Source organism: Sciurus carolinensis, chromosome 6 (assembly GCF_902686445.1).
Source record: "Sciurus carolinensis chromosome 6, mSciCar1.2, whole genome shotgun sequence".
Lineage (NCBI taxonomy): Eukaryota > Metazoa > Chordata > Mammalia > Rodentia > Sciuridae > Sciurus > Sciurus carolinensis.
The window spans coordinates 106431393-106459188 of NC_062218.1; the positions used below are offsets into that span (position 1 = coordinate 106431393).

The following is a 27796-nucleotide window of genomic DNA, read 5'->3' on the forward strand; positions in this document are numbered from 1 at the left end:
TTTGTTTGTTTGTTTGGGTCCTGAGTCCCTCTTTTAAAAGAAGAGTAGCAAATACTATACAAAAAAAGTGAGATCTAGAGTTGTGTCTAAATAAGTTTCCACTATTGTCCAGTTTGAGTAGTTGGGACTACAGGTGTGTGCCACCATGCCTGACCTCAGTTCTTAATCTGTTTAAAGTTCCATGACTGTAAGACATTCAACTCATAGAACTCTATATGATACAGTGTTGGGGTCAACAGAATCTCCTGAAACTCTTGGTCATCAGAAGATGGCCTTTGTCCTTTCCAAAGAAGAGAAATTATCCTGATGTGACAATCATGTACGTTGTATAATAGTATCAGGGTCAAAAAGCAAAAACTTTAGAGCAACACCTGTCTTCTAGGTATGGCTTTGCCACTTGCGAGCTGAGTGAAGTTAGGAAGGTACGTCAACTGAACTTGTGGGAAGTAGCACACGGGGAAAGGGCTATATTAGATCAAAGGACATTATGATTAGAAAAATAATGCACTGCATGCAGCAAAAATTTATCTTGAGTTCTGCAAACAGAACATTCCATAAAATTAGAACATTATCCTCGGGAGGAACTTACTAGTTACAGAATAATAACACCGTATTGATAAAATAGAATTCCTGCTTACTGGCATGCTAAGCTACTTGCTGATGATATTAAAAGGATGAGGAGCCAAACAGAGGAGCACAGCTCACTTACGGTTTAAACCACACCATGATTCAATTCTTTTCATCATTACCTTGACATTTGATGACCAGTGTGAGGAGCCTGTCCTACAGACTTTGGAAACACCCCTGGAAGAGGGTATATTGGATGTCCTAGCCAGTGAGTCGACAACAGGTCTCTGGCGCTTTCCTATTGAGTCTGTCAAGAAGTCTGCTTTCTCTTAAGCCAAGCAAATATGGGGAATTCCATTTCTCCTGAAGTTAAAGGGTATGATTTTCAGTCAAGAGGTTTTAAAAAAATAAGATCTGTTCCTTTATAAGATGAGTTGAAACTTGACTGTCGTTAGGGAACAAAGCCCCTGGGATCCAGATACTGGTAGTTTAGAAGCAGAAACAGGAGCACTTAACAGTATTTCAGGATGTCTGTTGGAACCACTTACATTAAAACATTTAACTATATGGAATCAATGCGGATTAGATATCCATCCAACCAAACCAAACTGCAGATGTCAACTGTTAACTCTTCTCCCTCCTGATATAACACTTCCTCAAGTTCCCAAGTATGAGAAATCTAGATTAAATGAGGACATTCCCCTAACACGGAAGATTTCCCACCACCACCCCTTTTTCTAATAACTTTTTTTTAAATTTATCTTTCAATTTTTTGCAGACTTTTTGATTCATTGTACACAAATGGTATATACATCATTTCATTTTGGTTGTACACAATGTAAATTCATACCATCGTGTAATCATACATGTTCATAGGGTAATGTCTGTCTCATTCCACCGTTTTTCATACCCTTCTCCCTCTCATTTCCTTCTACATAATCTAGTTTCCCCATTCTTCTCTCATTCCCCAACCCTCTAATAACTCTTAAAAAGAGTGATTTTTAAGTGGTAACAAGTACTAAAATGTATAGAGGAGGGCAAACAGGTGAAATGCTAAAAGTTTTTTCAGTGCTAAGAAAATAACCATAACCCACAAGATGATGGCGTACCTTTTGCAGCTTTTAAGGAGCTCCAAAAATCAATAACGGAGAATGGAGTACAAAGCCATTTTTACCAGAAGTGTAACTGAAGGCATTGTCAATACATATGAAGTGATTCCATGGGATAGGATGATGCTAATGAGAACCATACTTAGAACTGCCCAATAAAACCTCTAGTTCCAAGAATGGCGAAATGACCTTAATATTTTGGCAATTAATAATTTCAGTAATGGGGTTCCTGTAATTTTTGATCAACTTACAGGTCAAGGGCACTCTAGTACTATAGACCAACCACTAATGACTTGGGCTGCTCATATGCAGTCTTCTCAGGCTGTAGTTAGAGCCTGGCATAAGGTGTCTGATATGCAAACTCCCTATGTACACGAATGGTGTGAATTTACATTGGGTACAACCATAGAAATGAAAAGATGTACCCCATTTGTGTACAATGAATCAAAATGCAGTCTGTAAAAATTAAAAAAAAAAAAAAAAGATAAAACTCCCACTGTTTCTTCCTCACAGATCCGCCAGGGGGCCACGGAGTCATATATGAATTTTGTCAACAGGATGCATAATGGTAGATTAACAATGGAGAATGGAGGGAAAGAGATAGGAGAAGAAAAGATGGTGAAATGAATCTGACATAACTTTCCTCTGTGCATATATGAAAATAGTGAATTCCACCATCATATACATCCATAAGAATGGAACTCTAACTAGAATAAGATATATTCTATACTAGCATAATTATATCAAAATGGATTCTGCTGTCATGTATAACTGAAAGGAACCAATTTTTTAAAAAGACAAATTGAAAATACTGAAGCTGCTAATGTGTTGGCCCTTATCCTGGCTTTTGAGAATGCTAATCAAAATTGTAAGAAAGTGCTAGTTCCTCTTCCCCTTTTGGAAAACTAAAATACATTCATGTAAATATTATTACTTTCTGTAGTATAGTGCATGCTACAACTCAATCTTCAGAGAACTTCCAAGCTGTTAGACAACACCTTTTATCAGGGTTTGCTGCTATAGGATACCCTACTATTAGCCTACACTTCCAGTGCTTTTTGATCCTTTTGTACTCAATGGGACATCAATCTCAAACAATGGAATCCCTTATAACACTCAAGGACAAGCTATCACTGAAAGAATGCATCAATCCTTAACAAATATGTTATTTAAATTTTTAAAAGGGAATATACATCCACCATATACACCTCAAGAGCAACTAATGCAAGTTTTATTCACTTTAAAATTTTTAAAATCAAAATGAACAGAATCTAACTGCTGCACAATGACACTTTTACACCTCCCAGTCTGTTTTAGATCAAATGCATCCTCATATACTATATAGGTTACCAGAACAGGGTTTTTGCAATGGTAGGGTCCGCAATGGCAGGTTCCTGCTTCGCTGGTAACCTGGGGATGAGGCTATGGTGCTATTTCACTACCATCTTTCTTCCAGACATATCAAATCCTACTATGAGTTGATTCAATCAGAAAGATCCCTTTCTCATCTTCAAGATCGTGACAATCAGCCCTCCTCCTGGGATGACTCCCCTGAGACCCTGGCGTTGACATGATTACTACCCTTTCCAGCCTATTACTAACGATTCAACTTGGGGAGACATTAAAGGTCTTGTGAACCAAGGAAAAAAAACACTGAAAAACACTCAGACTGCTAAGACACCAGAAAACTTATTTTTGGCTATGATCTCTGTGATAACCATCAATTCATCTAAACAGGTAAGCAATAAACAGGGAAGTTGAATACATGTAATTTTTCTCATTCTGTCTATTCCCATGGGGGAAGTCCATAAGTATAGGGCACATGCTCTGAATCCACTTTATTTTACTGCTGTAGATTGGATTCATCCTGAGCTTCCCATTAGCTCCAATGACATAGAAGTTACTGGTCGGCTAAATTTAAATCCAACTCAGCTCTTTCAGGAACTCTCCACTTCTATTGATAATTCTTTTACTTAGCATAAAATTTCTAAAGATTGGAATATATATAGTCTTGTCCTCCCATCTGTCTAACCACTATCAACAGTACACCATGTGCTCAAATAAGGGAACAATGGTACATGAATCATATTTATCAAAATAAATCTCACGAGTGACATCAAATATCAGAGGCTCATAAAAACATAGGATTTACAGGATGTCCTAATTTCCAACACCATCATCACTCAAAATTATCCATTCCTATTTGCCAACAAGCTGCTTACATGGTCTACATCTCCCAGACTTATCAAGGAGCATTTGCCATTTCCCCAACTTTATTATACAAAATTTAACTTCAGATTTACTCTAGAAAACAGGAAACCAGCAGATCTGGATTTGTTGCCACTTAATGCTACCACGTGGGCATTTTCATTGCCCTTTCATTATAGTGGATCGACTAACTAGAATCCTGGACTGGGCAGGCCCCATGGTAGAATTATGTATAAATTCCACTAATTCGTGTTCCCAGCCTCATACTATTATATGGCAGTTGGGATTACTTTTTATTCCCTGAGATCTCAGGCACAGGCATTGGGAACATTTTTGTATATGATGGTTATGGAAATGGAATGAAATGAAAGCTTACATAATGATGTGTACAATTAAACCTTATATTCTGGCATCAATTCAAAATATAAACATTTTCAATACTAATTATGAATCATGGCCCTATAAAATCAAGCAAATAAGACATGGTTAACCCCTTGTTATTCCACCCATAATATTGTTACTTTAAACATTATTGAAATTATAATTTTAAAACAGGAGCTCATGGATGGATGTCAATTAATCTTACCTGTCTGTGGCACAATGGATTATCTATACCCCAGAAGCAATATTATATAGACCCAAAAGTTTCCTTGCTACTCTTACAGCCATTATTATCACAATTGCCACTATAGCAGCCACTTCAATGGCCATTTCTTTGCAAACATCTCATCAACTAAATGCTTATAAACAAAATGTTACATCACAATTACAAAAACAGACTCATATTGATCAACAAATATTACAAAGGCTAGATGATCTCAGAAAATCAGTTTTATGACTTGGGGAACATCAAGAAGTCTATGGACTAGACAATAACTTGAATGTGACTCAGAGTTTCATCGATTTTGTGTCACACATTTACCTTACAATGATACCTTTGGAAATTGGTGGAATATTGAGTGACCAATTGTTCTTATCTACTTTTGAATTCCCTCTTGGTAAATGCACTTTAGAAGGAATGAGAGAAACAATTGCATCTACTTAAACTGTATGAACATCATAATACTATACATAGGTTAACACAATTGGTCCATTCTCTATTCCCTTCATCTTGATTTGCAGTAATGAATCTTCATGGATGAATCCTTCTGTTCCTAATTGGTCTGCTAGCTCTGTTTCTGATTCACAACTTACCCAAGACACTACCATGCCATAAGAGGAACCATCCTCCAACATATACCGCTACCATGATCACCATAGCACCTTCAATGACACCAGCACCAGACTTAAATTTGATGCAGCTCTCTTTGTTAAATGTTTACAAAAGGGAAACTTTCCAAACAGACATAGGAATTGTGGTCTGTACAAGGTATATATGCCTTCAGAATGTGTCCAACCCCTTCATTTATAGGGGATTAATTGAAGCCCTGAGATGGAACAATTGCTCACCCACAGTCAGGTCCTGGTGAAGGCTGGGTAGGACAAGAAGCCAAGGATCTATTCCCACTATACAGCCTTCAACATGAATAATAGGAAGGCCAGATGACTAATACTACAGTGTTTGAATGATAATCAGTCTCTTTTTTTAAAAGGTCTCTTTTCCAAGGTTTTTAAAATTCTACCTGTTACCTTAGAAAGTACAAGTGCTTCATTTCATCATCTCTTTATTACATTGCTTTTAACTCAGTTAGCTTTCCTTTTAATTAGAAGAGTGCATTCAGTTAGTCAGATTATACTTAATCTGTAAGAAGCAGAAAATAAAGCAAAGAATATCTCAGCTATTTCAGAAAAAATCTGGAATCCCTGACCTCTAGCAAAAACCTACCCTAACCCTGTTTTGTTCTGTTTTGTTTATGGTACCTGAGATTGAACCCGGGGACACTAAGCCGCACCCCCAGCCCTCTTTATTTTTTATTTTGAGACAGGGTCTTGCTAAGGGCCTCACTAGGTTGCTGAGTCTGGTCTTGAACTTGCTAACCACTTGCCTCAGCCTCTTCCGTCTCTGGGATTGCAGGCATGTGCCACTGCACCTGACCCAACCCTGTTTTTTTTAAAACTCTCATCTTAACAATCAAATCATCTAAATGCACACATCAGCCACAAGAGGCCGCTGCTTTCTAACTTTCCTTGGTGTATCCTCCTCATCTTTTTATCCTCTAACAGAACTGTTAGGTAAGGAAGTACTATAGTAAGTACCAAAATCAATGTAAATATAACAGATTATACAACTGGAAAACTCAAAACTTGGAAGATGCCCATTATTGTGGCATTTGGTAAATGTGTACAGACTAAATGACTGGATAGCAATTGCTTTACAGCAGGTGTCAACAAACTTCCTCTATGTGGCCAGAAAGTATTTGGGGCTCAGTGGGTCAGACATTCTCTGGGAGAACTGCTAAACTCTTGAATTGTGAAAACCACAGACAATATATATGAATGGACATAGCTGCTGCAATAAAACTTTATTTGTGAACACAAATTTGAATTTTCACAAAATATTATGCTTGATTTTCTTCCTTAGGCATTTAAAAAAAGTAAAAACCATGCTGAAGGCCTACAGACCAGATCTGGTCCCAGGCTACAGTTTGCACAGATCTGTCACAGGGAACTAAGTTGTCCTATTTTTCCAGTTATGTCACCAGCTTGTACAGTATCTGGTATGTTTTTTTCAAAGACCTTAAGAAATATTTCATGGATGACATATTACTGTATTAATATCAACACTGATGACCTATGACTGAATTAATGTTGATTTTGATGATACATGATTAAAAGAATGTCAATATGAGAAAGACATTCTTGTATCTCATGCTGCCAGGTGTATGAATCTCATACTTTTTCTAAATAATAGCTTGCACCACAATTTCTCTGTCTGTGACTTCACATATAGAATCAGAAGACCTGGAAACAGGCTCTGACTTCCTCAAACAACTGCTGGATGGCCAAGAGACTGTCACAACCTCTGCCCTTGAGCTTGATCTTTAAAGTCATAATAACTAATATTACCCATTGCTCTGGGCAGTGGTGAGGGTCCAATGAGCACCCGAAGTGAATTGGACAATGTGATGCAAATGGAGGTAGTGTTGCTTCTACTGTAATTCCTCTTATGAAAGGTAGGGGGCTTTTGGACTAATCTTCCCATAACCTGTTCTTTAGACCAGATCCCAGGATGGATGGTAGGAGAGGGAACCACTGAGGCCATCAAGAAGAGAAAGCAACAGCATGAAATGAAAGTTCACATTTTTTGAAGTGATTACCAAGTACTTTCTGTCTCTTTGTACATTTTAAAGTATGTAGGATCATACTTTAGAGGAAGGTAGGGTTTAAAAGCTTGAATAACTTTGTCCAAAAATACACATCTAGGAATTAGTGGAAGGGGGTTGTCATAAATCTGACTCTAAAGCCTGCGCAGCTGTGGCAATTGCTCAGTCCCTCAAACCAGGAAGAGGTTTGGTGAGGCCCACCGCAGGGCCTTCCCTAACAGAGAAGCTGCCAAATCAGTTGCTACTGGCACTTAAATTTGAAACCACTCCAGCCGACCTTCATATGGTTAGCCTAGTTCCAACAAAAGGAGGCTGCTGATTTTCTGATGCAGGCCTTCAATCCCTGGCTCAGACACAGATGTAACTAGAACTTAAAAGAAACAAAACTGCAGAGTATACAATGTTTGTAATATGAAATGCATACACAGCAAAAACAACAAAAGAATAATTTGTGTTGGTTTGAAGTTGGGATACACTGTTGAAAAGGAAAGCTGCAAATTCTATACAGACTCATCAATTTATATGTAAGAACAAACCACCCCACATTTTTATACGTACGTTATACATAACTAGAAAAAATTCTTGAATTTTATCAACCAAATGATAAGAATAATTATAATTATTTTGGGGGAGTTGGGGTCAAGGGATATTTTACTGCATCTATTTGATTGGAACTTTATAATTTATAGTGGGAATGAATTGCAGAAGTGCATCATTTTTGTAAACCATAATTTATATAATCTAAAAGTGTTTAATTTTTATATTTAGAAATAAATTTAAAGAAGATGAAGAAACAAAAGCACTTGGTTAGAATGAAGGGACCTAAAGTGTTTTCCATCCTGACTTTTGCCTCATATAATAAGCTCTGTACTCAGGCAGACACTTGCTTCAAGAGGGTCTTTTTCCTCTCTGATAACATGAAATCACCCATCCCTCCCCACAAGCTCCTGTAAGAGACTCAGAGAAACTGTCAAGTGCCTACAGTGAAGCCTGGGTACTTACTGGGACAAGTGGGATCATATCCTAAGAGTGTTCCGGGTTCTAATCAAGAAATGCAGGAAAGTCAAACAGCCTTCTGCAGGGGCCACTCCTGCTACGAGCAGTCTCTGTGAGAGTCTGGAGTATAAAGGGCCCGTGCTTTCTTTGCCTGGCCGTCTGTTATTGTTTGTTCAATAATCACAAGCTACTGTGTACTAGAAAGACTATGAAAGATGAGTGCAGAGGGCCTTTCCTGCTGATCAGTCATCTACACAAATACTCTGTCATTCAAATAGGTAAATTGAGGTCCAGAGAAGAGAGCAATTGAGTGGCAGATTCAAACTGGAATAGGCACACCTGGAGTTGCTCGCCAGGTCTGCAGCCAATGAAGAAGAAAAATACCTACGCCACAGGAGAGAGCTTGTTTACCACTCTCTCCTAGCTCAGGATCCCACACATGAATGTGGAGTGAATTATTCCAACTAATTAAGTACAGTTAGGCATATTTAGAACTGTGGACTTTATGACCAGACTGCCTGAATTTGCTTTCAAAATCCACACTCCCTAGGGTTGTTACCAGGTGTCTTAGCTGAGGTTTGTTCTCTAAAGTGGGGGTAAAATGGGTGCTTTTCTAGAAGAATTTTTTGAGGATTACATGAGATAATCCATGTAAAGCATTTAACCATAGTGCCTAGCACAACAGAGCTCATTAATAACTTCTGTGCTTGGTATGGTAGCATACGCCTATAATCCCAGGGACTCCAGAGGTTGAAGGAGGAGGATGGCAAATTAAAGACTAGCATCAGGAACTTAGTGAGATCCAGTCTCAAAAATATAAAATAAAGCTGGGTGTAGTAGTGCACACCAGTAATCCCAGCAACTTGGGAGACTGAGGGATCAAAAGTTCAAAGTCAGCCTTAGCAGTTTAGTGAGGCCTTAAGCAGCTTAGTGGGATCCTGTCTCAAAATTAAAAAATTAAAAAGGGTTGGGGATGTGACTCAGTGGTAAAGTGATTGAACCTTGGTTCAATCCCTGGTACCAAAAAATTTAAAAATTAATAAATAAATAATATAAATAAAATAAAACAGGAAGGGTTGTGATGTAGCTCAGTAGTACAACAGCCCTGGGTTCAAAATAAAAAAATAAACAAAATGTTAGCTTCTCTCACTGTTTTTATTATTTTATTATTATTGTTATCATTATTAAGATATTTTCTGGTGTGAGTCAAAATAAAAAGTAAAGGGAAGGAGAAACATAATCTGAATTGAATATAACAGTAGTTAAAAATTTTAAGCAGTTTCCTTTTATGTTCCCAAAAGGATGGAATGCAGCATGTAATTAAATCACACAAAGTGCTTAAGTTTAGAAGTTCATTCTCCTTTAAAATCTCATTCTACCCTTTCAATTAGTGGGAAGAGTCCCACAGGGGAGGTGCAGTACCTCCAACAGCTCCTTGACACCCATCAACACAGAAGTTGAGGACAATGTCTAAGTGTTGGCATCTAGTTGCACCTAGTTGCCTTGTTTGATTTTCATTTGTTATCTCGATGGCTGTTCTCTGTTTGCTGCAAGTAAACCTAATTTTCTATTTTGGGTACTGATATATTGTTTCCTTCTAAAATAAGTTCATGCAAATGAAAACTTGAATGGACTTAAATAAAGGCATTAGGTAACTAATAGTACAGAAAGAGCACATATTTGGTAAAACTCCTAACAGAGGCCCTTGGTGACCAGCCTGAGACACTTGTGATGATGCTTCCAGCTTAGAGATTCTGAAGACCGGACTGGTGAGGCAAGTGTCAGGTAAGGGCCAGAGCTGCAAGACATACCTCAGTAGTTTAAATCCAAACCAAATACTGAGCCTGAGTTTTCTAGAATGGGTGGAAAAGAGATTGCAAATTTTGGCCCAAAGAAGCAAATGCATTAATCTTTTTTAAATCTTCTTCCTAGATCAGGTGTTACAGGAAAGATTTTGACCAGAGCCAAGCAGAGTAATAGAAAGAGAAAAGCAACTCTGATCTTTCACAAAGGAGAGTTACAATACCAAAGAGATAAATGAGTAGACAACACAGCACCCAGAAGGCATTATTACTTTGTTCTTACTTGAACACAATATTAAAGGCAATTTAATTACTTCACTCCCTGGCCCCTCCCTCCTCCACCCCCATTCTCCCCACCCCCCAACACCCCAGATGTATAGCTGTTGACTTCAGGACAGAGCAAGTAGCTGCATGAAATGAAAATGGTGAGGCGAGGTGAGATTTCAGAAAGAAAATGTTTCTCCACAAAAACACAGATGGACGTCAGTTGAAGGAGTGGGTTTTATTTCATTTGCTTCCTAGCTGCTAGTGGTGAGGGCTGGAATGAGAGTTTGGGGGTGGACAGTCCCCTAGACTGGAATCAAGGGGAGAAGAAACACAATGAACCCCTTTATCTCTGGCATGGAGATGGTGTGACTGCAGCATCCATCACCCTGATGATGGTCAAGGCCAATATGGCAGACTGGCTGGGGCTATATCAACCTTAGTCCCAGGAGCATCTCTTCTTGACACTGAAAGCTTCCTGGAGGAGGAGGACCTTCCTAGAGAAGAGGACTAGGTATAGGTCCCCTCTATCCTTGGACAGCTAGAAGTCTTTCCTTCTGAGTCTTCCATACCATGATATATTATCTGGATTCCAGGAAGTCACAGTTTTAACTAATGCCAGGCAGGCAGTTCTCCAGGCAGATCAAATCTGATCCTATCCTTTGACTGTGGGCATTTGGTTTATCACCATGTCATCCCAAAACTAGTCCAAAGAGATAGCAAAGCATGCTTGTGAAGCTCTCTTCTGCAAGGGAGACCACTTTCTTGACAATAACAAGTGCTACTATTTTTGCCATTGCTGTCCTTCCCTAGTACGGACTGTCTGTAATGTCTGTAGACACCAATCATGAGCCAGCTTCCAGAAGCACAACTGGAGAGTCAGAGAGAGAAAACCTCCAGAGTGACATCTCATTTTCCTACCAATGTTGTAATCTTTGGATCCTTACTGAATACAAGTCACCACTTAATATGGGAGACCTGCCACTGAGAAATAATATTTCCCTTGAGTAGATATGCTTGCTAAGCTCCTGGGAAGAGAAGCATTTTATAGGGAAGAGATCCTACTGTGTTTAAGTATGTGTATATGCATACTTATATTAAAAAGTAGAGCCTATCAATGTGCAGAGCATCAAAATTTACCTGCTCCTTGAAGTCCTAAGTGTATTTCTATTCATTAGTATCTCGTTCTTCTCATCTCTCTTTTATTCTTTCCCTGAGAAGTGCTTTATGCTTGGAGAACAGAGACCATGTTCTGACAGCATGTGAAGAGCTCTGTATTTCCAAAGTCACCATTCTCTAACTTTTGCATGAAAAAGTGAAGAAAGGAAATCGACTTGAGGAGGCGGATTAGTCCTCTCCATGGGGAAGATTCTATAAATGTGGTAGTCTTCCCAGGACTGTGAATGTCCTAAGATATGAGAATTTCAGTGCTAAAACCAGATTGTTGGTTGCCCAAGTCCTCCATGGGCTCTGATTGTCCCTTTTCATGATATCTGAGGATAGAGGGAAGATGGACAGCTAAGGAGTTCTGCCTTCATGGGTTAGGAGGTTCAGGTTAAGGAGGCAATGGTAGCTTCTGAGATCCCTGATGTTATGGCTTTGATATTAGGTGTCCCCCAAAAGTTCAGTGTGAGACAATGCAAGAAAGCTTAGAGGTGAAATGATTGAGTTATGAGGGTCTTAATCTAATCCCCAATAGGGATTAACTAAGTGGTGACTATAGGCTGGTAGGGTGTGCCTGGAGGTGGTAGGTCAATGGGGGCATGCCCTTGGGATTTATATTTGTCCGTGAGAGGAGCTCTCTCTCTACTTCTTGGGTGCCATGTTCCCAGCAACTTTCCTCTGCCAAACACTTCCATCTTGATGCTCTGCTTCATCTCCTGCCCCAAGGAATGGAGCCAGCTGTCTATGAACTAAGACCTCCAAAACCATTAGCCCCAAATAATCTTTTCCTCCTTAAAACTGTTCCTGTCAGACCATTTGGTCACAGTAGCAAAAAAACTGAAGGATCAACAGACCATGTGGGAGGGTGAGGAGAACTTGTGAAGTTTAAATTTCAGGCACATCTTCACCTTACAGTATGTATTATTGTATGTACCCCACCACCCACCTTCCCACCACTACCCACCTTCCCTGTTCTTCTTGTTTTACCATAAGGACTAGCAATAAATCTTTTCAATAGGTTTTTTTTTTTTTTTTTTTTTTTTTTTTTTTTTTCCCAGCAACCAAAGGAAAGGCAGCTAGAAAAAAATTGCTCAGAGAGCGTCAACTCGGGCATATTAACCTAAGATTAAGCTACATGCTGATGACTTCTGCATTGAATGGGAAGCATCTTAGGAGTTTAGCAGGAAGATACTATTAAACTGTGTAGAAAATGGAGCCCTAGCAGCTTCCCAGGCAGGGGGTCGTTGACATTTCCCCTGTGGTTATGTCTTTTCTCAAAGGAGAAAACTGCTCTGACTAGGACAGATGCTTCTCAGCACAGGGCCCTGGATGCCCCTAACAGTTGTCCCAGGGGACAACACAATTTCCCCCATTCTCAATCAACGTTCTTGGAAAAGGATAGTTTTCCGGTCGTCATGGTCATGGAAGTCGGGGAGGGAATGATGATCCATTTCAAATGACCCAAGCACCAGTATTCCAATGAGAAAATGCCAACTTTAAACACATACATGCCAGATCAACTGTAAAGATGTCTTTGGGTAATGGATCTAAAACAAAAACCTAAATAGTCTCCAAAGTCTATCCCCAAGGGATGGGAAACAAAAGAAGGAAGAAAATTAAAATGTTCATGACTGTAAACAAAAACTCATGATGCTTCACTGTCAGTCTTTCAGTGCTTCTGAATGACATCCTGGCATGGATACCATCTGAACTTCATCCAGAGTGCTAGTTCACCCACCAAAGCACACCCATGAGAAGATGGCCAGAATGGGAAAGAAATGGGAGATGTTTAGTAAGAAGGTAGACTGAAAGAAGTGGTGGATGGAAGGCCATTGTCTTCTGATATGTAAGGGCTTTCAGGGGGAAGAGGGAGACAATGGAATGGTCCCTGATGGAAGCTGGAGCTGTGTTCCAACAACAGACAGAACATCTTTAGAATCAAGACTTTCACAGCACAGTAGGACTGCATTAGGGGGCAGGGAGCTTTTGTCCCTGGAAGCTAACAAACTGAAATCGACCAACTTCCAGAGGAGCCATGAAAAGTGCTACTTCTGCTTTGGGTAGGAGGCTGGCTCTGAAGATGCCTGGAGTCCCTTCACAACTCGGAGATCCTCGATGCTCTGGCCTTGGGTCATGCCCAATACTCTCCTCCATGTACCTTCATTGGGCCCTCGGCCCCACTGCCTCGTGCCTTACTGGTGATGATGAGAATCAGGCATGATGCCAAGGTGTCTTGTTTGTACAAACATGAATGGAAATGAAGGACCAAGTGGTGAGTCACGTCCTCAATCAGAAGCATGATTCCAGGGACTCTGGGTCATTGTGTATGGGCAGTTTCTCAAGTTCCTGGTGATGTCCACTGTGTAGAACTGTGTACCTAAGGAGAAAGGAAAGAAGGCACAAGGTTTCAACAGGCATCCAAAGACAGCACCACCTCAGCTCTCAAATTCCTTTCTGTGCATTTTCTGAGGGCATGGTGAGATGGGAGTGGGATGGAATGGAACTTCACAGAAGGCCAAAGAACTCAATTGGATTGCTCGTGTTAAAGATGGGAAAAAAAGGAAAGAGGAAACTGTTGTGGAGAAGCAAGTGGGTAGCAGAGCTGGTCAGGGGGTCAGGGACCCAGATTTCTTTCCTTCCTCCAAAGTCTGGGACTCCTGTCCTACTCACCAGAATGGGTTTGTATCTGAATGGGTCAAGCCCCCTTTACCAGCAATAGCTTTGAATTCAGCAATATCAAAGTGCTGAAATGAATAAATCACTCAGGGGTCTGGAATTCAATGTCTTTGTTATTTGATTCTTTTGGGTGTCATTGCAATGGTAAATCGATCAGATGAATCAAACAGCAAGTTGACTCTAAGCATTGCAGTGAAATTACTGCTTAACAAGTGTTCATTTTTCTGCAGTATCATACGGTTGCACTCAAAATGTTAATTGCCTTTAAATCCATCTCAACTGCAGTATGTCTCATTATCAGTCATCCAGAATCCAGCATCTGACAGTCACTCATATGAATCTATGCAGTTTAAGAGCATGATCACCATTGACTTCACTGAGACCTGTGTCAAGTTCAAGCAGTGAGATAAACAAACACTAGATATTCAGCATCATTTGTTGACAAAACAATGTGGACTCTCATGCTGTCCCCTGATGCTTTGCTTTGAATTACAGTAACTTAGTACTGACTCATATTGATCATATTGGTTTATGCTAATCACTCTTTATGGATTTCTTTATTTAATCTTTACAATAACCCCATGAGATAGTATTACTTTTCTTTTACAACCAGAAAAAATGATGTCTCATCAGGGCTGGTGACTTTCCCAAGGTAAGATATGACACTGTATGGAATCAAACCCATTATATCTGATGCCAACACAGATTTGCTTAACTGGGCCTCACACAGTCATGGACCACATATAAGTCCACATATAGAACAGAATTTCTCAACAAGGTGCACCCTGTCCCCAGGGGTCATTTGGGAGGCATTTGTAGTTGTCATCAAGAGGTGGTGGTGCTGGCTTCTAGTGGGTAGATCGGAGATGTTACTGAACATTGTACAACACACAGAATAGTTTCCCACAATAAAGAAATACAACCCAAATGTCAACAGTGGTGAGATCAAGAAGGCCTAATCTAGAATAAGCAGTCCTCTGAGCTGGTTAGAAGCAGATGTTAACTGAGGGACACAGACACAGGGAAGGGCAAGAGTCAGTGTCCACTGCAGCTGCTGCCAGGGCAGAGTTGAGTCAAGGGGATGTGGCACACAGAACAAAAAGCATCTGCTACTGCTAGTCAGCTAGAGGAGTGTTAGCGAAAAGTAAAATGGGAAAAAGCAAAAGTCAGATCATGTGCCATCAGCTGGGGTGTTCAGAAAAGGTCTTCATAAGATATGTAGACTTTAGCGAAGTTAGAGCTGCTGATGTCGAGCCATAAATTCTCCACCTCAAAACCATTCTATATTCTGGACATTGTCAATCTGCAAATCCAATGATTGCTCTGTTGGCTCCTTCTCAGACTTCTCAAATAGGGGACATTGGAGGGAGACCAGTAGCTGGGAGAAGAAGGGCTCATTCCCTTTGCCATTCCTATCTGCTGTGGCTGCTGTAAGCCTCACCCCTGCCTCACTTCTTCACCCCACAGTGGCAGAGCCTTCCAGGAGTGGCAGCTGAGTCCTGTGCATGGTCTTTCCAGCTCTTATGGAAATGAACCCTCAGAGACATTTTTGCCATTTCATTAGATAACAATTATATGTTAGTTAACGCTTTCTTATGTTACGATATTATTTAAATAGCTAGTGCGAACCCTGTTATATATAGTGTCTCCAGTCTGAACCCTGTTATATATAGTGAGGGGGAGAGCATGTGCATACCTGGAAGAAAGACACTCCAGGTGGGGAACAGCAAAGATCCTTAGTCTAGATCCTGTCTGGCAGGTGGAAGAACAGCAGGGGTAGGGAGCACTGAGGGAGAAGGATCAAGAAGAGCAATGGAAGATAACCAAGGCCAGAGTCAGGGTGGGGTGGGCTTGCAGATCCTTATAAGGCTTTGGCTTTTGCTACAAGTGAGGAGTTTCAGTAGTGATCCTAAAGACCTTCCAGTAGGTTCCCTCTGGCTGCTCTATTGAGAGTAGGTCATACATTGCTTAACAATACCTTTTGAGAAAGCATCAACAGGTGATATCATCATTGTGTGACCATCACAGAGTGTTTCTACACAAACCTAGATGATAGAGCCTACTACACACTTAGGCTCCATGGTATAGCCATTGTTCTTAGACTACAAATCTATATGGCAAGTACTGAATACATAGACAACTGTAACACCATGGTAACTACATGTACTAGCTAATAGAGGTTTTCTAATTCCATTATAAATGATCATGGTGAGAGACAGAGCCTGGCCAGGACTCAGGGCAGACTCCCACCCTTGGCTTGTCCTTGAGCAGCATTGCTTAGTGACTTAAATATGGATCTTCAAAAGAGGACTCAAATTCAAAACCCTCTGAAAAGTGTGACGATACTCTGGAATCTGACGGGTAAGAATATGCCAAAAGTAGATTTTTGTTTTTTGGGGATTGGCTTATTTCACTTAGCATGATTTTCTCCAGCTCCATCCTTTACCATCAAATACCATAATTTCATTTTTCTTTAAGGCTGAGTACTTTGGTGTATTTACTTGGATAGTAAATAACATGAGCAGATTTGGGATCATCTGGATGACCACCCATAAACGCACACTGCCTGAATTCACAGCTCCTAACTGCAGGGAGACCACCTTGATGTTGCAGAGATAGTGGCAATTTTCTGCAATGTTTCTCTAAGTAGGCTACTGGAACCCCCAGTAGTTTATGGATATGTTCATGGGCATCTACACATCCTCCATGTGGGGAATATCAAGAGAAAAGAAAGGACATGGCACTGTAGGTCAATATAACAGAGTCAAATCCCAAATCTCCTATCTGCTAGTTGTGTGCCTAGGCATGGAAATTAGTCCCACTTACCTAGCACCTAAAATTAACATCTACAAATGCCTTAGCAGAAGAAGACACACAGTGGGTGGAGGAATCTTCACTGGAAAACCAAGGTTCAGAAAAAAATGATTTTCCTAAAGTCAACCAAGAAGGTAACTGTGGGATGGTTACAAATATGAACTCCTGAGGAGGAATGCCAAGTTCAAATCCTTGCTTTGCTGTGTGAATTATTCTAAATGTTCTTGTTGCTCTGGGTATTGATTTATTGCAAAAATCTATTCCTTAGGCATTGATCAAATATGTTTGCTCACTGTTAACTGATTACATAGCTGAAAGAGACCTTTGAGATGGCTTTACAAATAAACACCCCCAAAGAGAGATCATCATCTGCCAGGTGGCTAAACTCTCACAACTCTATTGCATGAGATATCTGACTTGGTGACTGGCAGGTCCATTGGTGGAAAGCAGAGCCCAGGTGAACCCGTGTACCTGGCAGCTTCACATCCTTATGAAGGGGCTCTGCTGTTTCCCAAGCAACATCAGTGCACCAGGCAGTTCTCTTCAAGCTGGGTAGCTTTTTCCCCTTACAATAATTTACTCAAACATGACAGGAGCCATGTTAGGTTTGGTAATTACCTGAGTCTACAATCCATTCACTGAGCAATTAGCATCGCACTTAGAGCAGCCTGGACGCAGTAATTAGTAATGTAATAATAGCCCTCTCTGCCTGCCCAGCCTGGAGTTATCAGGAAATGATTAGACTTTATTACACATCACCACAGCCCTCCTCTGCACCACAGTGCTCGCTCAGGCAAGATGTTTTAATTATTAAAATATAAGCTGCCTCAATTTAAAGAGATTCAATCTCTAGGCAGATTCAATCTCCAACTGGGGCTGTAACTCAGTGGTGAAGAACTTACCTAGACTGTGTAAGGTCCTGGGTTCAATCCCTAGCACTGCTCCTGCCTCACCCCTCAAAAAAAGGCTGAAGTCTTAAAGACCTAGAAATGAAGATTTTACAATGGTATTTTTTCAATGTTCAGGAAGGAATGAGACTTTCAAATCCTAGGCCTTTATTAATTTGGCCACTTATATTAAAATGTATTTTGAGCCAGGCATAGAGTCCCACGTCTGTAATCTTAGCTACTTGGGAGGCTGAGGCAGGAGGATCATTTGTTTCAGGCCAGTCTGGGCAACTTAGTGAGACTCTGTTTTGAAAATAAAAAGGGGGCTGATGGTCTAGTTCAGAGGCAGAGTGGTTGCCTAGCATGGGTGAGGCCCTGGATTCCATCCCTAGCACTGCAAAGAAAACAAAAGTATTTTGCAAGCCTACCATGGTTCAGGCACTGTGAAAAATAGATACATTCACAGTGTAATGTAAGAAACCTAGAGTCAGGTGTAAAATTATAGTCATAAGAAGTGTTAGGAGTGACAGGTATTTGGTGGCACTAAAAGAGTGTGTCAGGGGAATGTGACCTTGTCAGGGTAGGGTGGCCAAGGAAATGACAGGAAATGAGAATTGAAAGATGGCTAAGGGTTAACCAGGTCAAGGAGAAGAGGATGCAGGCAAGTGCCAAGGTCCATAATGGTGGGAAAGAACAGGGTGGGCAATGGTCTGAGATGAGGTTCAGAGTCCCCAGAGACTATACTAGGCTAAGGACTGTTGTCCTCATCCTAAGCACAATGGGAAGCTGGCCAAGGCTGTGAGCAGAGTGAGCTCAGGAGGACTTTATGCTTTATAGAATCACTTGGCTATGGTATGGAGATTGGACTGGAATGAGGTTAGAGTGGGAGCCCAAGAGGCAAATTAGGGGGAAGATTAGTTTCCTGTCCCTGCTGTAGCATATTACCATAAACTCAGTGGTTTATACAACACAAATTAATTATCTCACAATTCTGGAGCTTAGAAGTCCAAAATGGGTATTACAGGGCTAAAGTCAAGGTATAGGCAGAGCTGTGCTCTCCTTGCCTTTTCCAGTTTCTAGAGGACTCACACGTTCCTTGACTTATGGCCTTACTGCTCCAACTTCTGCTTCCATCATCACTTCTCCCTCTAGGATGCTGATCCCTCTGCTTCCTGCTTATAATGGTATTTGTGATTACAGTGAGCTCACCCAGACCATCCCAGATAATCTTGCTGTCTCAAGACGCGTAGCCTAATTGCATCTACAGAGTCAGAGTCCCTTTTGCTATATAAAGTAACATGCTCAGGTACTGGAGATTAGGATGTGGACCTCTTTGGGTGGTCATTATTTTACCAATCACGGATTTTTTTTTTTTTTTTTTTTTAATGCTGGGGATTGAACTCAGGTGTACTCTACCACTAAATTACATTCCCAGCCCTTTTGATGTTTTATTTGGTGACAGGGTCTCACTAAGTTGTCCAGTTTGGCCTTGAACTTGTGATCTTCTTATGTCAGTCTCCTGAGTCACTCAGATTACAGGTGCAAGGCACCATGCTGGGAGCCCACAGGTGATTTCTGAGGTGTCCAGAGATGTTTGTGGCTCAGAGTTGCAACATAGTAGAGATGGAGGTGGTGAGAAGTAGTTGGCTTCAGGATACACCTTGAAGGTACAACTGAAAGGACCTGAGGATGCACTGGACACAGGGACAGTGAGAGCTTTCCAGGCATAGGCATGGGCTGACAAAGGAGGAGGCAGGAAATGGTGTGGAGTGGACGCTGTAGTTGAGCAGTGGGGAGGACATCCTACACAGCAGGGCTGAGAATGCCCAGAGATGAGGCCTGGAGGAGGTGGAGGCACCACTGTCCAGGGTCTTAGCAGACAGAGCAGACCAGGCTGAATGCTTAGGTGACAGAGAGTGAAATCAACACTGGCTACACTGAGGGGAGTGGGTGGGACAATCAAGATACTGAGACCAATCTCTAGAAGAGAGAAGACAAGGTCCTGAGCAAGAGAAGCAGCAAAGGTGGCAGGAGAGACCAGGACCTTGCACAGGATGATGAACCTGCTGCCATCACTGACCAAGGGAAAGCAGTGTCCAAGGCAAGTCTGGGTTTTCAGCCTGGGCCAGAAAGTGAGTGCAGATGCCATTAAGAGTAGGATGTCTGACTACACTGCCCCTCCCCATCTCCAGGAGCTACACCTGTAGTGCTTCAGTATTCTCATAGAGCAGGGGAGGTGGGGGTTCAATTCTTTCTTGGAGTATTGATTGTTCCACTCTCAACTTAGCTTATCTTTCTCTCTTGAAAATGGATAATCTGAGTTGTTAAAGGATCCTGGTCTCACATCCTCTTGTGGTTTATTGGTGGGACCAAACTCCACATCTATGTGCCGCTGGACATTGCTGCACAGACACCTCTAACTGTAACAGGTCCAGAGTTGCTTTCTTCAAGCATGCTCAGCCCACAGTACCATCAAGGATCCATCTCCTAAATGTGCTTCTCCACTGTAGGAGGTTTCTGTCACTGTTGTCCATCCTTCCCCTGTAGGAAGCTCTGCCTTCTAGCATAGCACTGACTCTCAGGAGAGGACACGCCCGAGGTAGGATGCCTTGTCTCTGTCTCCCAGAAATATATACCTGGGCACTTGAAGGCATGATCTTGATCTGTTAGTGTTTGAATGGAGAATGGGATCCATCTGGTTAGATTTGGCTCCTTCTCTCTCAGAAGGAGAGAAAGGTTGTCCAGAAGGATAGAAATTAATGTGTAGAGAAGTACAGTTAAGAGACTATATGGTTTTGGGTAGTGGGAGGAATGTTAGACCCTGAAGAAACCTATGCTTCTTATTTTAATACCAGTGAAAAGGTCAGTAAACTTCAAGTTCTGGAAATCCATGAGACATTCCTGCATCTTTCCAATAAATTTGCCTTTTGTCTTTCTTTAGTAGGTATGAATGGACTTACAACCCGTGCTAGACACTATGTGTTACACACTTGAAAGCTTGCACCCACACTGTCTTCTTTCTTCCTGGTAGGTACTACCTGTTAGTAAGAGCCAAAGTGCCACATGAATGACAGCTAAGGACTTGGCTTGTGATCTCCAAATCGGAGGGTCTGCTAGAGGAGTCCTTTGGAGAATGTTTTCTCTTAAATAACAGTGAAAGAAGGATCTGTCCTCCTGCATGTAGCTGGGATTGTGTTAGGAGGATGCAATGTCTGAATCTGTGGCAGTCATTTTTTGACCCTGAGAGGATAATCTTAAGAACAGACTGAGAAGCAGGGTAGGAATATGCAAAGCATCTGGGTCCTCCATAATATTGCTGAATCACTAAAATAACTAACCCTGAAGCTACTAAACTTTGTATGTTTCATCTTATAAACTGATAAATTACCTCGTTGTTTATGTTAATTTTAGGTGGGCATTCTAATCCTGTAGGTCAAAGTGTTCTAAATGATGTACTACCCATGATCCCTGACTTCCATGTCTAGAGCATCTTCCCACATTGTGCCACGTCCAAAACCTACCTACCCTTTATTACCTAGATCAACATCCACTTTCTTCCAGAAGTCTGCCTAACACCAATCAGCATTTATTTTCAGTAGGAACACAATTTTTTTCTGCTAATGTCAGGTGTCAGGTAAGGCATGTGTCTGGTCTTCTGATGTTCCTGAAAGGCATCTATCTTATCCTAAGAGATGACACTCTTTCAGCCCTATTTCTGACTCTGTACTATGTGCTTTTTAAATATTGTATTTAATGTTTTTATTGTCTATGCTGTCAGCACTCTTAGTTTAGATGTTTGCATCCTACAGCTGTGGAAATGGAAACTCACAGAATTTAAGGTTTGCCAGAGGTCCCTCAGCTGGTGATTGGTAGAACCAGGACTGGAACCTGGGCATGCTAGAATCCAGAGCCCTTTATGTTGTTCATGCTTCTCAGTCTTATTTATTCAATATTTTATATTAAGCTCTTGATACCTCACACAAGGTGAAGAATATCATAGAATCTATGGAAATACTTGTTGAAGAGATAAGAGAACGAAATGATCTTCTAACATTACCTGACATGTGAATTAATTACAAAGGATGTTGACAAGTATGTTGTTGATCTTCACTGAGATGTTACATATTGTACATGCCAAAAACCTCTGCAGTTGTAATGTCTCTTTCCATTTCTCTACATTCAATGCTGTATCTTCTCTGTGGGTATAGTGGGTATACAGTCCTCTTTCAGTAATAGTCCTGATGTGGACATTTTTTGTGGTTTTGGTTTCTTTCTGTGAAGGACACTAGAAAAATCTTGCTGGCACCCCAAATCATGAGTGGGGACATTCCCTTGTAAACCTGTGGGACTCCTCTAACAACACTTCGTTTATCCAAAGGTCAGTTATCCAGTATTTCCACTGTCCACAAACCTGCACTGGATTGTTTTTAAAGGTCTCTGAGTCATAGTAGAGTTCTCACAAAGATATGGACTTGTCCTGTTGTCTTTCCCAGTTTTACTCTCAGAAAATATTTAAAATATTTTAGTTTGTGTGTTACTCTAGACATTTTTTTTGTGACACACAAAAGAATAGAGACTGGAAACTAAAAAGAGAAGGGAGATATATAAGCTAGTAGTCAATGAACTATGGAAGGATGGAAGGAAATGATAGCTGACATGTAGTGAAGAGAAAAGAAACTATGAAAGACAACAAAAATCAACAGAGAAAAACCTACTGGGTCCATTAACTGCATTTTAGAAAAATGTTTCAAACATTTCCCAAGGCCATCACTTTACTGCAGGATAATTTAATGAAATTTGAAAAGATTACCTGAACAAAGTCACTTCAAATTGATTTGATACTATGTGATACTGGGTAAATCCAAAAAAAGTCTACAGTTCAGGTAATAGTACTGAGCAAACCCTAGTTTTCTATTTTTAATATATGTACCATGGTTATATAAAATATTAGTATTAGGAGTAGCTGGATGGAAAGTATACAGGTTTTCTGTACTATTTCTAGTCTCTTTAGAAATAAAATTATTTCAAAATAAAATGTTTTTGTACAAATGAAAAATAAAAATGTTTTCTAGGCTGGTTTGGAAATCACCATTCCATCCTAATAAGAAGCAAAAAGTTGAACAAATTTAAAAAATTAACAACTCTTCTTACATACGTTAGAGAGGTGAGGTTGCAGGCCAAACCACTGACCCCAGACAGACAGACAGACAGACAGACAAATAAAGAGAAGCAGAACTTACTGGAGCAGAAACTTCCCTAGGAATCAGTGTCAGGGCAGGAATATCTAAACTGTAATTAACAAATTGCTAGAGGCTCAGAGTGGACAAGTCTGAGAGAGAAAAACTCCAGGGGACCCTGGTAATAGTCGGCCCCCACATTTGTGTGAGTTTTATTTCCAGGAGCTCAACTAAAATTCTCATAGTCAATAGAGAAAAATCCCCTTGTACTTTTGGCAGGGAAAGGGGAACAGTAAGTACTTCAAAATACCCTAGAGCATTCAGTTCTTTTTAACAAGGTCTGCCTTCAGGAGAAACAACTTAACAGAGCCTAATCTATTGGGGTTTGGTCAGAGCTCAACTGATTTGGGGGAAGAAAAATACACAACTTTGGCCCCCTCTGGCCATTTATTCCACGCAAGGTGTAGGCAGGGGAACAGCTAAGAAGTCCTTCTGAATTATACTTTCTAGAAACATGGGCTTACTAAAAGACAGACAAAATCATAGGACCACAGAACAGTTTCCCACTTCCACCCTAGCACCACATCTCTAAAGGTAGTACCAGCACATCATACTCAGCTATCAAAAAAAAAAAAAAAAAAAAAAAATTCAAAGCATACCAAGAGGCAGAAAACAGTTTACAGAGCCAAAAAAGAATCAGAACCAGAATCTGATGTGGAAGGCATATTAGAATTACTAGATGGGGAATTTAAAACACCTATGATTACTATGCTAAGAACTCTCATGAATAAACTAGACAAAAGTAAGACGGGTAATATGAGCAAAGAGATGTAAATTCTAAGGAAGAACCAATAGAAAGTCTATGGATCAAAAACACTGTGACAAAAGTGAATAATACCCTTGACAGATTTACTAGACTGGACCCAACTGAGGAAAGAATCTCTGGACTTGAGAATATCTCAACAGAAAACACAAAAACTGAACAGCAAAGAGAAAAAAAGACCAAGAAACTAACAGACTATTCAAGAACTATTCAATAACTACAAAAGATAAAAATCTGCACAATGGGAATGCCAGAAGAAGAAAGAGAAATATTTGAAGCAATAATGACTGAGAATTTTCCCCACAATAAAATTAGACACCAAACCACAGATACAGGAAGCTCAGAGAATACCAAACAGGACAAATGCCAATAAAATTACACCTAAGTGTATAATAATCAATTAAAGAAAATCAAAGATAAAGAAAAATATCTGAAAGAAGCCAGAGAAAAGAATACCTTATCTATAAAGGAACAAAGATAAAGATTACATTCATCTTCTCAAAACTATGAAGGCAAGAAAAGAGTGTGGAAAAATATTTAAAGTGTTGAAAGAAAACAAAAAACTACACTAATCTGGAATTCTGACCCTGTAAAATTATTCTTCAAAAATGAAGAAGAAATAAAAGCCATGACAAGAATTGAGGGAATTCATTGCCAGTACACTTACAACTTCTTGCAGGAAATGTTAACAGAAATTTTTTAGAGACAGTGGAAATAATATAGACCAGAATCTCAGATCTACACAGAGAATGGAGACAATCTGAGAAAAAGTTAAAGTAAAATAAAACCTGCTGGCTGGGGTTGTAGCTTAGTGGTAGAGTGCTTGCCTAGCATGTGTGAGGTACTGGGTTTGATTCTCAGCACCACGTATAAATAAGTAAATTAACATAAAAGTCCATCAACGATTAAAAAAATTTTTAAAAATTCATAAAATCAAAACCTGCTTTTTTTCTTATTCTTGATTCATCTGACAGATAAGAGTTTCTTCAAATAATTGCAACAATGTATTCCATTAGGTATGTCTGTGTGTGAATGTGTACCTATATATAAATTAAATGACTGACAGTAATGATTCAAAGAATAGGAGGTAGGAATTAGAAATAACTCACACTCTTTATGAAACAGAGTATTATTTGAAAATGGAATTTAATTTTAAATGCATATTGCAACTTCTAGGATAAGACTTAAAAAAGTTTTTATAAACTAACCAGTTCTATTAAGGAGAATCAATGGAATCATACAAAATGCTTAGTAAAACCAAAGAAGGCAGAAAAAGATTGAAAGACAAATTGGAACGAAGAACAAGAATGAAATATAGAAACAGCAACAAATATGAAAGATATGAATCTAACTATATCAAGTTGTAGATATCAAATAGTTATAGATAAAAAGTTATAAATATCAAACTTTGAACACCAATTTTCTGAAAACACCATTGAAATAACAGAAATTGTCAGAGTGGATCAAAAACCAAGACCCAACTAGATGCCATCTGTAAGACATATACTTTAAATATAAAAATATATCTATATCTGTATAAAGTAAATTGATAGGGAAAAATAAACCAGGCTGACACTAATAAAAAGAAAGTGGGAATAGCCATATTAATTTCAGATGCAGTAGTCTTCAGAGCAAGGAAAGTTATCAAAGATAAAGAGGGACATTACATAATGATAATGGAACAATACTTCAAGAAGACATAACAATCCTTAACATGTAGGTATCTAACAATAAAAATGTGTAAATTCAGGAAGCAAAACCTGACAGAAGTGCAAGAAGAAACAGATGAATCAATTATGATAGCTGGAGACTTCAATACTCCTCTATCAGAAATGTACAGAGGCAGAAGTCAGAGAATTAGGACAGAGTTGAACTCAATTGATAACATTGATATCTATAAACCACTTCACCTAAAAACAGCTCATATGTAGCATGTTTTATTGTAGACCACATGCTTTATAAAACACACCTCAACAAATTAAAAAAACAGAAATCATACAATGTCTACTCTAAAACCACTGTGGAATTAAAGTAGAAAACAGTAACAGAAAGATAGTTGAAAACTTCCCCTGTACCTTTCCACACCCCCCCCCCCAAAAAAAAAGCCTTGGAAATTGAACGACATATTTCTAAACAACTCATGGGTCAATGAAGAAATCTCAAGAGAAATTTTTAAAATATTTTTCAGTGAGGGAAAATGATAACATAACCAAAATTTGTAAAGATGCAATGAAAGTAGTGCTTGGAGGAAAATTTAAAGCTTTAGAAACATATTTAGAAAGGTAAAAGATCTAAAATCAATAATCTAACTTTCTACTTCAGGAAAGGGGATGAAAGGAAATTAAATCCAAAATAAGTACAACAAAAGAAATATTAGAGCAGAATTCAATGTAATTAAAAATAGATCAATAGAATGATCAATGAAACTAAAATGTAGTTCTTTGAAAAGGTCAGTAAAATTGTTAAGATTACAGTCAATCTAGCTAAGAAAAAATAAAAATAAATTATTAATATCAAAAGTGAAAGTGGGTCCATCATTACAAATCTCACGGGCATTGAAAGGGTAATCAAGGAAACAACTTTATACTAACAAATTTGATAACCTAGATTTAAGTGAACCCATTCCTTCAAAAGTATAACCTACCAAAACTCATAAAGAAGAAATAGAATTGGCTTATATCTACTTAAGAGAATAGCACCATGTACATTAAAGCAACTGAATCCCTAATTAATAGCCTACTGAAACATAAAGTATCAGGCTCAGATGTGTTCTCTGGTGAATTTTACCAAACCTCAAAGCAAGAAAATATACCAATTCTCTACAATATCTTTCAGAAGAGGGAATATGTCCTGACTCATTCTATGAGGTCTGCATTACCCTTATACTAAAACCAGACAAAGACATTATAAAAAGAAAATGACTGATCAATATTCCCAGTTAGTCCATTTTGTGTTGCCATAACAAAATATGTGAGGCCAGGTAACTTTTTGTAAAAAAAAAAAAAAAAAAAAAAGGGGGGGTGTTGGTATTTGACTCCTAATTCCTGTGGCTGGAAAGTCCAACAGCATGGCTCTGGCATTTGTCGCAAGCCCTCTGGCTGCATTTACAACATGGTAAGGGGCACATGTGGAAGAGCTCACATGGTGAAACAAGAACCAAGAGGTTGAGCCAGGAGACCAGAAATTATAAAAATCTAATCTCACAGGGATGAATATGGTCCCATGAGATCTGACCCACTAATTTCTGAGGGTGGTGCCCCCACCTAATGGTTTTCAATTAGCTCCCTCTATTCATCATCTCTCAATACCATTATAAGGGAAACTAAGCTTCTGGCACATGACTCTATAGGGAATTGTATCTAAGCCATAGCAATCACTCATGAACAATGATGCAATAAAACTCAACAAAATGTTAGCAAAATCAAATTTTGCTAATTTTGTTGTATAAAAAGGATTGCACAACACCAGATGGGATTTATTCCAGGTATGCAGAGCAAATTTAAGATTAGAAAACCAATTAATGTCATTCACTTATCACATCAACAGACTATAAAAGAGAAAACAACATGATCATATAGATAGATCTGGGAACTTCAGATGGGGAAATCCAAGATGGCGGACTAGAGGGAGGCTGTGTTCTTTGTCGCTCCCTAAGCTGGTTTCAGGCAGAGGATATCTGTTTCTCGGTGAGGCAGTTTTTGCTGCTTATCGATCCCCTGGTGTTTACCCATTTGTCTGCTGTGACCACCTGCAGTCTGCCAGCATATCAACGCCTTTTTTGAGTGCAGATTGCTCACTGTCAGGCGCCTATCATCTGCCATTTGCCTGCCTCTTGCCTGTGCATCGCCTGCCTTACTCCTATCCATTACCCAACGCTCGAGGTTCACCTCCCGATCGTCCGACAACAGTCAGCAAACTGATCGCCAACCGACCGCCGTGGAGCACCAGCTGCCTGCTGCTGCCTGGAAGTTCACTGTTACAGTACATGCAGTTTTGATTACAAGTGGCTGCCGCCATTTTGAGACAACAGCCAGGCCCCGTAGGAC

General features: G+C 39.7%; 1 protein-coding gene across 1 annotated transcript in view; it reads right to left on the minus strand.

The window, feature by feature from the left end:
- Positions 1 to 12989: 12989 nt before the first annotated feature.
- Positions 12990 to 27796, minus strand: part of Htr4 (5-hydroxytryptamine receptor 4) — a 119086-nt gene continuing 104279 nt past the window's right edge. The window contains exon 6 of the mRNA XM_047554767.1: positions 12990 to 13750. Within this exon, the coding sequence (XP_047410723.1) occupies positions 13663 to 13750 (88 nt within the window). The 3' untranslated portion in view covers positions 12990 to 13662. The remainder of the gene's footprint in view (positions 13751 to 27796) is intronic.